Below are 15,697 nucleotides of genomic sequence, written 5' to 3'. Positions count from 1 at the left end.
CCTACAGAGCAAACAGGTCACTCACCATTATAGAGCCAACCACAGGGCCTTTGATCACCCACCACAGAGCTGTGTTGTCATTCATATCCCAGCACCTAAAAGACAGTGAGAGAAAAGAAAGAGATTATTCCTGGGGACCAGCAGGGAAATGACCCTGGTTCCTTGGATGATACTTTCTTCCCTGTGGTTTCCTGAGGAAAGACAGATTTCAGAAGAGCTCTCAGGTGAACTGTAGACTGGAACCCAGCCCTGGATTTTCAAATATCCTTTATCTGAGCCTTGGTTCCCCTCTAATTCCCTACAAAGGCAGACACTGGAGCCCAAGAAGAGGCATCGCCAACGGGCAAAGGCCAAGGTCCCCATCAGACCTAGGGCTTTTGGGGGTGCAACTCGGACTCAACATTCTTCCTTCCCTCCATTAAAAATAAATGAATAAAGACACTCAGATTTGGGCCCAGGCACAGAACAAGACTCTGAAAGCTTGGAATAATCTCTGGGTTCAGGCAAAGATGTGCCTGTGTGCATTCACAGCTCAGTTGGTGCCCAAGGCTGAATGAGCAGATAGATCCTCTTTTTGGATGATTTGCCTGAGATTGTAAATGTGGAGTCAGGGCAGTAAACAAGAACCTACACAGAAAAGTAAGAACCTACTGTAAGAGGTTTCTACATCTGTGAGAACCTACTCAAGCCCAGATCGCAGTTCTGGGCACTTTTACTCACCCCGTGTCGTCGCAGTAGAGACGCAGCACAGCCCACACTGTGACACACACGGTTGGAGTCCCTGAGAGAACAAGAAGAGGAGTCTCATGAAAATGAGAAAATCTTCAAGTCCAGTGTCCCTCTCAGACTTGGGGCTCTGACCATGGGGTACCTTCCCCTCTCAGACCTGGAGTCCCAGCACCCTAACTGTCCAACATACTCAGGCCACCTGGGGGTGTATGTCTCCCCCGACCGTGGGCTGTCTCATCTATCGGAAAGTCTCCTGAATATACCCTGTCCCTCCCACGGCGGGCTTCCTGGGGGCAGGAATGGCAAGAGAGGGTCCAAGAAATGGCAGTCTGCCTCACACTGATCTGACACACCTTGATTGTGGGACCAAGGACATACCTGGCCCTGAGGCCTGAACCTGTCCAGGCCACAGTCAGTGACCTACCCCAGCCAATAATGGTGTACCAGTAGAAGTATGTCCTCTCAGGGAAGAAGGTTTCCACCAGTAGGGTAAAAAGGTACAGGCCTTCGATGAACAGCCAGAAGTAGTTGGAGACCACACAGTAGTGGAAGAAAACCATCACGGCCTTGCATTCCACCTGCCAGGAGATTCAAGAAGGTGAGGGAATCGCATGTCCCCTACAAGACCCCCAGACCCTGAAAATCCAGGAGACCAGGGAGAATCCTGAGGGCCCCTCAGCTCTGGCATGCTTGGCTCCACATGGCTGAAAGACTCAATGCTCCTCGATTTGAGGAGTTTGATGTTGCAACATCTCAGGATTCTGAGCTCAAGAAGCCTCATGGACACCTCACATATGGAAAGAGTGGGGGTAGGATGGAAGAGAGCACGCTCCTCTTCACAGGCTTGTTCTCCCCCATTTTTCTACCTCTATCCCATTCACGCCCCACAGATGAGTGAGTAGGAGGGTTGCCACAGGAGGCTTGGTAAAATGAAGGTTTTAGACATTACAGTAGTGAGGGGAATACTCTTGGAACCCCAGGAATCACACAGAAGACCCCCCTCTAAGGGTGCTCTCCCAGGTCAAGGCCCTATGCTCTAGACTGCTCTCTCCGGCCCACACCATCAGTGAATGCCTCCTCGCTGCTTACCTTCAAGGCCCTGACAGGCCAAGGGACAGAGGCTTGAGAATGGGGGAGGGGACCTGGAGGGACCCCTGGCAATCAGTCCTCCAGCTCCATCATGAGCTAGTTAAATGGTCAAGGACCACCAGCTCTCACTCTGAGCCAAATTCCCTCCTCAGTCAAGTGGGATTGGCATTTCCACCTGACCTCCCTCAACAGTTTGTCGAGTGCACACATAGGCCAAGGGACAGGAAGTCATGTCACACGGGGCTATCATTTGCTATTACTGCACGGTCATGCCTGATTTCCATTTCAGTGGGCCAATGCCTTCACCTGCAGGAAACACTTGGGTAGTGGGGCATCAGGCAGGGAAGGAATGTCCTAGAAGGTGGGGCGGGAGGCTTCCTGGCAAGACTCAGTTAACTCACGGTGGAGATGGAGCAGTGGTTGCTGTCCTGCTCTGCATAGAGGATCCAGTCCTTGATGAAGACAGAGATGGCTCTCAGCATGAACGATATGAACAAGTTCATGTGGATAAAGTTGCGGGTACAGTGCAGCTTCCTGTGTCAGCCGACCAGGGAAGAAAGACGCTTTGAAGCCAGGGACCCCCAAAGCATTTCAACCCTCCACCCAGGTGAGCTCTGGACCAACTCCATGGCTTTGTGTCAACAGGACCCCCCACTTAGACCACCCAGACTACCCCATTGCTCCCACCTCTCTAAATCCTCATTTGAAGGCTCCTGTCACCTAGCCCCCTACCTGGCATAGCCACTTCTAGCTATGACCTCTCTGTCTAGACAAGGAAGATCAAAGTGAGAAATGCTGGTGTCCTGCTCAGGGTCTGCCTTGATGTGCAGCCCTGGACAAGCTGTTTGCCCTCTTGGAGGTCAAGTTTCCCATCTGTTAGCCCAGGGTAGGAGCAATGATTTGCAAGGGCACTCCAGTGGGGGGTGGTCAGGGGACAGAGCGAGGGCTCTGAGCCAGGATGGGCTGTGCACACACCAGCGTGGCTGGGGGTCTCACCGGAAGCGACACAGGATGACCATGGCAGTAGTGAGGGTGACCAGGGACGTGCTGTAGCCGACCGTGTACAGAGCTTTCACCGACAGATAGTAGTAATCCTGGAGCAGGGCACAGAACATACAGGCTCCACAGGGCCTTGCCGCCAACCCCGGCCCCCTCTGGCTCACATCATCTTCCAGGCCAGGGCCTGCCTCCTCTGGGCCCACACTGCAGTGCCTCTTCCTCTCTTCCTGTCTGTCTCACCTCCTCCACTTCCTCACTTGAACCCTACCACTATGAGCCCCCACGCCCCCAGCCCCACTGAATTGCACTCTCCCTCTGCAGTGGCCTCACTCTGCAGTGCTCAGTCAATGCTGGCTGAATGCAGAGCACGGATCAGCCACCACAGAGACAGTCTTAGCCTGGCCAGGGATCTAGGCACCTCTGTTGGGCCCAACCCTTAAGTGGCTGAACAGGGGAATGCTAGGGGCCCCACCAGGAAGGTGGGGGCCACTTGGTGGGGATCTGAGGGATCCCTGCAGCTGTTTCTCAGCCCTGGTGAGTGATTAAAAGTCGAGGCGTCCTGTTGGGGTGCACAGCAAGCACTCCTGAGCCTACCAAGGGGCCTGAGTTTCTAGTCCTCCAAAGTCCCTGCTGGGAATACCCCAGCTCCCAGCCTCCCCAGCCTCAGCCTCAATGCCTCCAGAGGTAGGACAGCCCCTCACCTGGTCCCCCGTCTCCGATTCATATTCCTCAAACCCACAAGCATCAAAGTAGTGAGGGAAGGGCTCCGACCAACCATACTCCGTGCAGTTCCGGCTCACCACCCTCCTGTCTGCAGGGAAAACGAAAATTCAGTAAGGCATGGCAGTGATTCACGGGCCGGGATTTCTTATTCAAAAATACTTCTTACGTGGGAATTCCTAGAAGGAATCCCATCCCATATGTCCATCTGGGAAACACAGCAACTGAAGATTTAAGAAATCCCCCGCTGTCTGAGGGAAAAGTGATTTCTATGACCTCAAGTTCAGCTTTTACTAAGACTGGGGGTGCCAGTGGGGAGCACATGGCACAAGATCATCGCTTAATCAAGAGGGAGGGCCCTGAGTGGGCTGAATCCAACTCCCTTGCACCTCTCCTCCCAGAGCAGGCGAATGCTGAGGCCTCGGCCCCTTCCGTAGGCCCCGTCAGCACTTGCCAGCCTTCTGGGTACTCAAGACCTGGGGTCACAAAGGCAGGTTGTGTCCCACCTGCCAAGGGGCTGAACTCCAAATGGGTGGCATCTTGACCTCCTTGCTTTGCCCCGCTGATGAGGCACACATCGCCCATCACCTCACACAGGGATTCCGCATTCAGGAATCCCCTCAGGTGACCATGAGGCAGGAGTTCCTTTCACACCTCAAGAAACAGACTCTCAGTGCTGCTTTCACTCAGAGCTCTGGGCCTCCCAGCAGCTGCAACAGCCAGCACCAGAGGGACACATGGCCTGCTTAATTAACAAGGACCAGACCTCCATTAACCTAGCACCAGATCTTATTAAGACATATATTTAGGACTTTTTAAAAAAAAATTTTCGCCTTTCCAGGTTTGGAGGACTATTTCCTGTCACTAATGGACTTTAATTTTCGTTTGATGAACTTTAAAGGCCATTTTGTGGAACACAGGGAGGCGGGAGTCATTTGCTGGCTGCAGAGTGGAGGCCAGGCTGCTTTTCACCCCACCTCAGGCTATTTGAGTCTTGACTAACGCCTCCTCAGCCTCCTCCTAATCCAACAATCATCAGGGATGAGCCTTGCAAATCCAGAAAGGAGAAGGCGGCAATCCCTTCTGCCTCCAGTCCAGGCCCAGACTGACCCCCGCCCCCAGAACAACTTCCTGGGAGTTTACCTGGGGTATCAGGGCGCACGGGCAAGGCTCCTCCCTGCATAGGGGCCAGGGGCCAGGACATTACGTAAAACAAGAGACATCAGCAAAAACGGGGCTCCAGCACCCATACTGCTAAAACAATATCCCTTCTGTGGCCAAGGAACCTCAAGAAGGAGGCAAAGGTGGAAGCTAAGAAGGCCGAGACTGCCTCCACTTTTCCAATCTCACGCCCTTGCCATCTGAGTGGAAAGAACTAAGGCCCATTCCTGTCAGGCCAGGGAGTCAGAAATGTGCTCGCTGGGCTGTGGGAAGCAGCAGCGGGAGGGCGGCCCTAAAGAGAGCTCTCTGCCAGACGGGGAGGCCGGTCTCCATCTCTTCTGGATTCTGCGTCCATGACACAGACAAGGCAGGCATCTGGCAGGCCCACGGGCAGAGGCGCTCCCCCGTCCCAACAAACTGTTCCTTCTTCTGGCAAAGCCCTCTCGGCTGCTCCTTCCAAGCCCTCTCTCTGAACACTGCTTTCCAAAGTCCGCACGCTCCAGGGGATCCTGGCCACGGCCAAGTTTCTTTCCCTCCCCGGGCCTCAGCTCTCTGCTTTGCCTCCATCCGAGTGGTAAGACAAGGCAAGGGGAGCTGCTCGCTCTGAAAAACAATTTCTTAATGTGTCCTAGAGATAAAGGCCATTTCCTTTCTTTTATTTTCCTCCTTTCCTTTTCTTTTCTATGAAACAGTGTGGGCTCAGGAAAGTATAAACCCCTTTTGTTCAGATCTATTTTCTGAATTTGCCGTTCTATTGTTCTCAAGCCATCTCCGGAAGGTGGGGTGCTTTACAGACTGTTAAAACTCCATGCTGGCTGTGCCTGTTTCACTAGGTTGCTCTGCTCCAGCAACACAGAACCTTAGGATGATGGTTCTCAACATGGGAGCCCTACCCAGACGAGCACATCAGCATTACCTGGGGGAATGGCTGGAAAAGCATGCTCTCAGGCCCCATCCCAGGTTTATAGAACCAGAGACTCTGGGGCTGGGCCCAAGGACCTCCTGGGTTCTAACAATCCCACCAGGTAACTCTGATCACAACTGAAATTTGAGAAACACTACACATGTCAGAGTCTAAAGCATCACAAGTTTATCTAAAATAGACTGGAGTCCACGACAGGGCTTTAGGAGATCTGTGACTCCCAAAAATGGCCCCAAAGCTCCTGTGTCCATAGACACTCTTCTCCATCTGTTCATCCTCTACCCCAGTTGTCCCTTACCTGAAAGAGCCAAGGAATTACTTTCAATGAAATCATCAAAATCTCCTGCAAAACACAGAATGCGGCCATGAGTCGGAACATCCAGCTATCAGCTTGCCAGGGCCATCCGCTGCTCACGCTCCACCCTAGAAGGCTGAGACTGCCCCTGGGCTAAAGAACAGGGACCTGCTCAGTGAAGGGCCAGCACCACACACATTTTCTGACACGCTGGACCTTTTAAAGCCAATCTCATTTGCTTTATATATCTGTGATGTCCGTGAGGACCCATGACTCAGTACTCCTCCTGGGGGAATCACAGAATATGGCAATGGGTCTCCAGGGTAGAAGAGAAAGTGAAGGGAACAGAAATGCTCACAAGGGTCTTGGGCATGGGTTTCTTTGCTACTCAATTCCCACTGCAGCCCCCAAACCACTCTCATCAAAGGAACCCAGAACTCCAAAGACTTCATCCTCATATTTTTTGTTGTTCTCTCCCTACCCTTTATTCTCATCTGCACCCTTTTTTGATGCTGAATCCCATGAACAATGAATGCCCATATCCCCCCTCCATTTGTTAAAGTCCTGTTTTCAAGATCCCATTGACATGCTGCCTCTTCCAGGAAGGCTGCCCTGACTTCTTCATTATTATGACTATAGGCTGCCACCATTAGGTCTCTTCTGCTTTTGCACTGGGTGTACATTCCAACTTCTTGGTCATTGGAAATGTCCACTTATCTATGTGGGCTTGATACATGCATAGGTCTGCATGTATCCAAACACATCCCTCCAGGGATGAATTGGATTGTCCCTAACAAGCCCATAATCACCAAGGGCTAGTTTTCCATCTTCCTGTGTGCTCCCCTCACCTCCAGGGTGGTCAAGGAGGAGCAGGAGAGAACCTGGTCCCTGGTCAGTTTCCCATTCCACCCTCACCCAACACAGCTGTCAGAGCTGGGCTCCCAGATGGCTGGATGCATAACCGATCAGCAGTCTGTCGCCAACAAGGTTCCACTTACCAAGGGTTCCGGTCTCCCAGACTGAAACAGAGAGAGAAAGAGAAGGCAGAGGTGAGCCAGGGGGCTGAAGTTGGGGTTTGCTGTCACTAGACCCTGCTGATTAGTCCTTCCTCTTCCCCTTCCCACTCCCAAAATGGAGAAAAGCTCTGGTGGGGGGCCCAGAAGTCTGTAGACCACTAGACACTTCCACCTCAGCAGGACACAGCTAAAGAGAAGAGCGCAGAGGCATCCGACAGGAAGAGAGATGCACGTGTCTGTACGTCTAACAGTCTGCAAAGCATGGCTATAACAGCACACACAAGATCTGGAGACCAGGAAATAGAATGTGGGATGTCATTCTCGACTGTCTGAGTACTTAAGGCAAGTCTCACTAATCTAGCTTTGTGAATAGAGATGCTAAAAGTCCCTGTCTTAATGAACCATTAAGAACTGATGTGAATAACACGTTCATTGTACAATTGCCAGAGGGAGGGATAGAGTCTGGAAAGTTTATCTTAAGAAAATCTTATTTTATTGCTGATTCATTTTGCCTTTTCATAGTGGTCGAAAAGATGCAGTCTTGCCATGGTATCTGACCCAGAGTCGATGTTCAAGAAACCTTAAATAAATGACTGACAGGGGTAGGTGAACGGAGGAAGTGATGACGTTGCTTTCTTTCTTTCTTTCTTTTTTCTTTTTTGTTTAAGATTTGTTTATTTATGCATACAGAACTGGGGTATAGGCCAGAAGTGCAGGAGCAGTGAAAAGATTCACCAGAGACAGAGTGGAGAGCAGAACAGGCAGATTGATGAAGTGCATTGCTGAGGGGAGCAGCAGGCGGGTCAGGAGAGGTCTGCCACGCCATGTGGGTCACCTCTGTGGCCGGGGATCAAACTCGCACTGAAGCAGCTGTGGCTCACTTGCAGTGCTGCACCTTAACCCGCTGTGCCACCACGGAGGGCCCAAAGTTGCTTTCTAAAGGGATGAAATGGAGGCAGGGCCGACTCACCAGCTGCCTGTCACGCCACCACTCACCGTGTGCTTCTCACTTCAGCAACTTTCCTGTCTGTCTCCTTCCAAATTCACTTCCTGTACTGCTCTGGGCCACACCTGTTCCTGGAGTTGTCAAGTGGAAGCATTGACTCCTGAACTGGCATTTGTCCCCAGAAAGGGGAGTAGGGAAGGTGAGGTGGAGCACATCACAGCCACCGTTTGCTCTGCTCTTTGGGTGGGAGCCCAAATGGAGCCATGGGACTCCAACATCACCCCATTACCTACCCTGCCCCATCCTGCCAGCACCTGCCCTCCAGAGCAGAGTCAAGGTCTGGGGTTCAGGTTTCAAAGGGAACTTGCCTTCAACCCCTTACAAACAGGACTGGTGCAGAGGCAGGCAGGACCCAAAATAGAGCAAAGCCTGGAAATGCTCCACTTCTAGAAGCGCATCTTAGGCAGTGGAAGGAGGAAGCTGAGTCCAGGCCACAAGGACCTGTGCACAGCCACACCATGACTTGAATCCCTCTGCCCTTGCAGACCCCAGCCTCCAGGTTTCTTACATCAAGAGTCCAACCCAGGCTCAGTCAGGGTGGCCCATAGTAAGTCGCCTACACCTCCCCTGCTGCCCAGCCCCACATGGTGCCCTGTTTCCCCGATAACCACGTGGGAAAGGAAGTTAGGGCCACAATCTTGTTCTTCACTTCTCCTTCGGGCAGTGTGACCTGGCCAGAGGCAAAACTTTTCTGAGAATCCACAAGGCTTCAGTCAAAAGTGGGAACTGTTCTGGAATGCCCACCAGACTCCCACCCAAAGGAGAGAGCCACGGGCTCCCCCTCCAGCCTGCCCCATGGAGACGTGGTCATGAAAGCCTCTCTAGCAGTCAGGCTCTATCCCCTTCCATTCATCTTCTCCTCTGGGTCACAAAGCTCAGTCACCTTCCACCCGGGAATCCTCAAATTAGGGTGGGGCTCTGAACATCTGCACTTTACTGGTGCCCAAGACCTCACATACAAGCCCCAAAACTGAGCTTGTCTGACCCCACAAGGGACCACTTACAGGGGAGATACCACCAAGCGCCAGTCACTGTCTGTACCGCCCATGGGTCCAGAGTCCTCTCACCTGCAGCCCAGGGTACCCCAGGGGTAAAGGGGGAAGGACCACTGCTCTTCCTATCTGAACCCTCACTGCTGCCTGAGGGCTACAGGCACCAAGAACTTTCTTTGCTGAGCAGTGTGCTCTGATCCACTGGTTTGGGGCCCTGTGCCCAAATCTAAATGATTATGAGAGCGTGAGCATAGGTGGTGTCTGGTGTCTAGTGCCTGTGAGTGTCACATGCACAAGCATGTGTGTGCAAGGCTGTGTCCAGGGCTTTGAGCATCTTTGTGAGTGACAATGATAACAGTGTCGACTGACTATCAAACAGTAAAATCAGCCCAGTGCTGCACAAAGAGATTTCCACATGTGTCACTACCCATGAGCACACATGGTCACCACACCATACTGCTATTGCCAGACTAGGGACTGGGGCAGGGAGGGGTGAATTGCCTTGTCCAAGGTCTCCACCTGGGTAAGTGATCAAGCACACACCTGAGAGCACAGTCTTGTCTGCCCATAATACACATCTCCACATAGAGATGCCCAAGGGGTGCTTCTGTGTCCCTGAGTGTGCAAATCTATGGTTTCAGCCCTCCACCAGCACATCAATGCTGCAGCAGGTAATATCTTCCTGCCCGTGGAGCTGGGGGGGACTGAGTGTGGGGTGCAGACTAGATCAAATGTGGCCTGAAGAGGCCCAGGACGGGGAGCGTACAGGAGACACACCTTGGTCCGGGTTGAAGATTTGGAAGAGGTCTGGGCAGCTGACGAGGACCATCTCACCCACTTGGGCAGGCTTCCAACATGTGATGTTGTCCCACATTCCGGGGCAGCCTGTGGGGAAAGAGTCATGGTAAGCAGGGCCCTGGCCCCACACATACGCACGCATACACGTTCATACATACACAGATGCAAGCACACACACAGATGCCTCTGAGACAGGTCCTTGCAGGGAGAGTAGCTTGAGGGGAAGCAAATCTTACCACCAAAGAGGAGCTGCAACTTTCAGGAGCCCCTGCAGTGGGATGGAAGTCATCTATTTTACATAGCTCCACCGGATCCTGCACCCCAAGTCTGGAAGCATTTTGGAGAAGGGGTAGCAGACCAGCAACTAGTCAGGGTGGGGTCCCTAAGAATGAGAGTGTGGGGTGTCTGTCACACCCACCGACGTGAGCCTGCACTAGCTCCTCCTGTCCTCCAGCCGCTGCCAATAGCACGGCTCCGCTTCAGCTCCATCTCCTCTGCATGGAGATGCAGAGGAACTGGCTAGCCTTGGGGTGAGGCTCCGTCTACAGCTGCCTTTCAGGTCATGGTAGACTGGAGCTGTGATGACCTGGAACCTGGAGCTGGGACTTGGAGGAGCACAAAATGAGCAGAGAGAGAGAGAGGAAAGTTATCCAGACAGAGGTCTGCATGGTCAAAGCCCAGAATCATGAAGGGACTCTGAGCTCAAAGAAATGGGGGCAGGCAGAGAACACAGCAGAGATCACCCCTGTGGCCCGCCCCAGGTCGAGGGATGCTGAAGGAGGATGAGCAAGGACAAGCCGAGAAGGAGCCTTGAGACCAGCGGCTCACTGGCTGCGAGCCACTGCAAGGGGGAATGCAAGCTTGCCCACCAGATGTTGGGACCTGGACACTCAGCATCCACTCTGACCCCTCTTTCTGTCACGTGCTCTCTTGCTGGGCTCCTGCCTGACTCTGCGTGACGTTCTCTGCATTCCCGATCCCCACCTCCTCTCCTTCCATGTGACTGCCCCCACCCCCCGCCTTCCTCTGATATGCCTCATGCCTGGGCCACCAGCCACCTCTTCAGACTTACTGACCGGGCTACAGCCTGCCCTGCCCGAGTGTGCTGCAACTCCTGCCCTTGGCCTTTCGTCCCACTCACAGTGGACAGGGTCACCCAGCTCATGGACCACAGGACATAACTATACACGGACAACTCCACATCCCATCTCCTGCACTCTCAAGGGCCTCCCATGGCCAGTTGACAGCTGGACACCCCCGTCTTGAGGGCCAGAGACAATCCAAGCACATGCAGCAGCGTGTCCAAAACTCAACTCAGCATCTTCTACCACAATCTGGTTTCCTGTTTCCAACCCATTTTGTCTCCTTCTCCTTTATGTACCATATCCATTCGCTCACCATGTCCTGGCTCAGCCTCCAATTAGTATGGAAGTTTATCTCCATCCCCTCACCCCACCTAGGTAAGAGTTACCTAGTTACCATGGGACCATGGTGGCAGCAGCCTAAGGTCTCCTCACTCAACCCCGTACAGTTGTGCCCTTGAGCTTTGCCAAAGGTCTCTCTGGCCAGAGGTCTACAGCCCGCAGCCATCAGCAGCCCTACCACCCTTGATCTCTAACATGATCTCTAAAGCCAGCCTTGCTTTTCACACTGAGGCCATGGGGTAGGAGTTCACCCCAGGGAAGAGCATGAAATGAGAAGAACATGAAGTGAGGGAGACCCCAGACCCATCATTTACGGAGTAGCAAAGGAAGTAATGTGGCGAAGAGAGGAGGGAAGCGGGGGGGGTGGGGGAGGGGAGGCGGGAGCTGGAGGCAGAGGTGTACCGTGTCTGACAGCAGGGTTCCTGGAAAGGGCCTGCATCCTGCTGAGCTCTATAAACCTGGGCTCTGGAGAGGGTTTCTCTGCCAGTGAGGGACAGCCAGCAGGGACCGACCCACCTCGGGGGCCTCTGTGAAGGGGTATAAGGCCACACATGTGAAGCTCCAGGCTCACCAGTGAATGCCGACCATGGCTGTCAACCCTCGTTTCATCCTTCAATCAGGTGCCCCGGTGGGGAGACCAGACAGAACCCAGCAGGGATAAAGAAAGGTCAGTGAAGGGCTGCTGGCAGGGCAGGGAAGCCTGGCCAAGAGCTAGGCAGCAAAGGGAGCCTGGGTGGGCCTCATAAGCTCACAGACTGTTGGGGTTCATGACTGGTGTTCAGGTGCTGTTTGGACCCAGCAGTCACCCACAGCTTCCCATTCAACCCCACCGCATGGCCAGCACAGGCATATGCTAGCTGCCCCTTAGGTCTCATCTTGGGTCCCCTCCAGGCAGGCAACGCTATCTCTTAGAATTCAGGCCTGGTTCTTCTGGAATTCTACCCAGTCACACTGGCCTGCAGCATTCTGCTCCCAGAAGGATGGAGTTTGGGGGTGGGAGCACTCCAGAAAGCTCAGAGGACAACAGGCTGAGGACACTGGGACCACATGGGGATGAGTCCCTCGCTGCACTGCAACAGGCCAGTTATTGATGATTCTTGTCCACCCACCACAGCAGGATGTCCAGCCAGCACATGGCAGGTTATGACATCATGTCCTGAAAGGCACCCAGCGGCACATCTCTGCCACAGGCCGTGTTGACTGTGGAATGGCCAGAGAGCATGGCTGTGTCCGGTCCATGCCCTGAGAGCCCCAGCCAGCAGATGCTCCCTTAATGGGGAACATTAGGCCCTGGCACAGCCAGCTGCTACTGCCAGCTGACGATCCTGGGGTCACAGCACTTTAGAAAGAGTGAGCAGCCATGAGGGCTGCGAGGCAGGGTGGAGGCAGGGTGGAGGCAGGAGGGCATGCAGGGAGGGGCTCCAGGTGGAGGTCAAGGTCAGATGGCAGAGCCAGAGTCTCACTCTCTTACAGCTATTAACTGAGCCAGAGCCCATCGGGTCCAGGGCTACAGGGTGCAGAAAATAAATTTGAAGAGCTTGAATTTGTGAGCAGAGGGAGGGGAAGGACAGTGTCCCTCAGCACCCACACAGCAGCCACAAGACTGTGCTCTGGTCTGCCAAGAACTGCAGAACTGCAGAACCCTGGAAGTCTTCACACACATTCCCCCCCCAACCCCCTACACACACTGACTCAGTTTCCCTACATGCACACGAGGGCTGGGTGTCTCTAAGGGTTCCCCCAACACTGAGTGACCTGAAGCAGAGATACACTTGGGATCCACCAGGACCCAGAAGACTGGCTGGGACGATGCGGACTCTGGGGTGGTCTTCCTTGACCCCAATGCCAGAATATCCACTTCCCAAGGGGCATCTGCCAAACCTATCCAACCCCACCACATGGCCCAGCATAGACGTACACTAGATACCTCCTCATGCTCCTTATGCCTCATCTTGGGTCCCCTCAGAGGCTAAAGGCCCTGCACCCCTAGGGCAGATGAACAGCTTAGAATTAAATACCATAATGCCAGGGTCCAAATGTCAGTATCTGGATTTAGGGGATATGATATTGTAATACAGTAAGAAACACGTTTGGTTTTCCTCCTGGTGCCTAGTATTTCCAGAGTGGTGGAGTTATTCCTAAGCACCTGCTAACCCCACCTGAGTTTATGCTAATGAGGTGATATTGGAAGGTGGGGGCTAGTTGCCAGGGGAACCCTGGAATTAGAGGGCTGGAACTTTCAGCTTCACCTTCCAAGCCTGTGAATGTGCTACCTTAGAAGGCAAGGGTCTTTCCTGGCCTTGGGATTGGAATGTGGGTATCTTGGGAAGGGGGACATTTTCTGCCTCCCACAGATGGGTTTTAAGACAAGGACTCTCATGATCTGATCTGGCTGAGGGGAAGATACTATGTATTTCAAGAGAAGAGAAACAGACAGGACATGTCTGCATGGAAATAACAGTAGTCCACGGAAGGTCGAAGGTGCTAGATATGGAGCCTTGGCACCTGGGATGTAAAGGGGTTAGTTCTCTATCGGAGACTCTGGAGGCAAGGTAACAGGGCTTGGTGACAGACTGACTGGACAGGACCAGCAACTCTACCAAGTACTGTTGGTAACCACCAGGCTCATAGGACTGAGTTACGACCAATGGCAAGTGGATGGGAGTGACAACTGGTGTCTGCAACAGTCTACATTTCTCTCTCCTCTCCCTGCTGCATCCTTGAGGCCATGTTGCGAATGGTCATGTTCCATGATGGAAGGAGCCTGGACCCATGAGTGACTTATGCAGTCAAGTTCATCTGCCACTTTCGCTGACCACATTAGTCTGTGATACATGTCCACAAAAAGGTTATTGTGCTAAAGTTCGGTGGTGTGTTTCAGCTCCCCTAAGCTACCCTGCCCAATGTAGTGAAGAACAGAGGGGTGCCAAGGACGGTAGCTGGGTTTCTGAGTGGCATGCCTGGATGGCTGCCAAGAGGATCCATGTCCACATGAGAGAGGTGGACATGGATGAATCAGGCAAGTTTAGGCAACTAATCTCGAGTTTAGTTTGAGATATCGTTCCTCTGAGGTAGTGCTTGGAGAGCCGAGTAGAGCTACCTGTCAAACAGGCAGTTAGATAAAAGTCTGGAGTCCAGAGAAGTCAGAATTGGAAAAAGAGAACAGGGCATGGTCAGCACAGGGATGCTACAGGGTCATGGGCCCAGATGGGTTATCTGGTTAAGAGAGCAAAAAGTAGGGGAAAAGAGATGAGAACAGGGCCCAGCCCTAACAGAAGAAGGAAACATCAACATTCACAAAGGAGCTGGCCAAGAAGACTGAGGCAGGGTGGCCAGGAACCTGGCCAGAGAAGTTAGTGAGAACGCAGATGGGAAGCCATGTTTCAGGGAAAGGTCAAGTAAATCAGATGCTACCAGAGGGCTGAGGCAGTCCGCCTCCTCTTCTTCCTGCAGAGATGACTGAAAATCTTACTACTTGGATACCCCAAATCCCCTACTCACCTCTCCTGTTGCACCCTAATTCTATACTAAGCCCCCCTGACTTAATCTGTCACACTGACTGCCTCTATGCAACCAGGTCAGAGGAATTCTGGCATGGGGTGGGGGTGGGGGATTCTGCTTGGTATGAGAATGCTGTGTGCACTGTGGGGACTGCCCCCTAGACATTATCTACAAAGCAGTCAAGAGAGGCAGTGCCTTGTGACAGCAGGAGGGAAAAAGTCCACTTGGGGAGGTTGAATGGAGAAAGAACACAAGAGCTATTAGCCTGGACTGGAAGGAAATAAGGAACAAATCTCAGGTTGTCATGGTGATGATTTTGCCCAGTTCTACAGTGTTCAAAACCCATGCAACCAGGGCAGCAACGGGATCCAGACAAAGCAAGTCCTCCCTTTGGGAAGCCGCCTAAGGATGTGTGGGTATTGTTAGAACAAGCCCCTCATTTTAACATGCAATTCAATGATTAAAAAAAAAAAATGATTCAATTTGCTGAAATGTACTTTACAGCCAATGTTTCAGATCCATAAAACGAGGACCAGCTGCAAGCTCAATGCTGAAGTGTGGGGGAGGGACTAAAGTTGCAGCCCTCCCCTCTGGAAGTCAGTGGTTCTCGAAGTGTAGACCCCAGACCAGGAATGTAACTGGGCACTTGCCACCCATGTGGCTGTTCCAGCCTTACCCAGACCCACTGAGTTAGAAACCCAAGCACCAGGCCCAACAATCTAGGCCTTAAAAAGGCTTCCAGAATGTACAGACACAGGTCCAGGTTTAAGAACTCCAGAGCTAAAGAACAATAGGTTTGTACACACATGGGCCCTGAGGAGCGAGTCCTCAGAGCAAAGGTTCCCGCAGACCCCCCCTCCCCCACGCTGGGTGCCTGTTCAGTGTTCAGGCAGCTGGGAGGCATAAACAAGAAGCTGATCTGGCTCCAAGGGAGCTGGGCCCAGCCCTGCAGTGGTCCCCTGTTCCAGGCCTCTCCTCTCTGGTGGGGGTGGAGGTGGGGTCTGGGACAAGGCACTCTGCACCCTGAACAGGCCTCAAGGCCGGG

General features: G+C 53.0%; 1 protein-coding gene across 2 annotated transcripts in view; it reads right to left on the bottom strand.

Moving 5' to 3' along the window:
* Nucleotides 1–15,697, bottom strand: part of ADCYAP1R1 (adenylate cyclase activating polypeptide 1 (pituitary) receptor type I) — a 52,921-nt gene that overhangs the window by 21,135 nt on the left and 16,089 nt on the right. For both annotated transcript variants that reach the window (XM_012721049.1, XM_012721050.1), the window contains exons 3-11: nt 9,707–9,814; nt 6,914–6,934; nt 5,919–5,963; nt 3,519–3,628; nt 2,815–2,912; nt 2,220–2,352; nt 1,154–1,307; nt 721–781; nt 26–95 (exon numbers count right to left, since the gene is read on the bottom strand). In XM_012721049.1, the coding sequence (XP_012576503.1) occupies nt 26–95; nt 721–781; nt 1,154–1,307; nt 2,220–2,352; nt 2,815–2,912; nt 3,519–3,628; nt 5,919–5,963; nt 6,914–6,934; nt 9,707–9,814 (800 nt within the window). The remainder of the gene's footprint in view (nt 1–25; nt 96–720; nt 782–1,153; nt 1,308–2,219; nt 2,353–2,814; nt 2,913–3,518; nt 3,629–5,918; nt 5,964–6,913; nt 6,935–9,706; nt 9,815–15,697) is intronic.

This window comes from Condylura cristata, unplaced genomic scaffold (genome assembly GCF_000260355.1).
Source record: "Condylura cristata isolate star-nosed mole 26May11 unplaced genomic scaffold, ConCri1.0 scaffold00005, whole genome shotgun sequence".
Classification (NCBI taxonomy): Eukaryota; Metazoa; Chordata; class Mammalia; order Eulipotyphla; family Talpidae; genus Condylura; species Condylura cristata.
The sequence above is the reverse complement of the archived record's forward strand: the minus strand, read 5'-3'. Positions and strand labels throughout refer to the sequence as shown.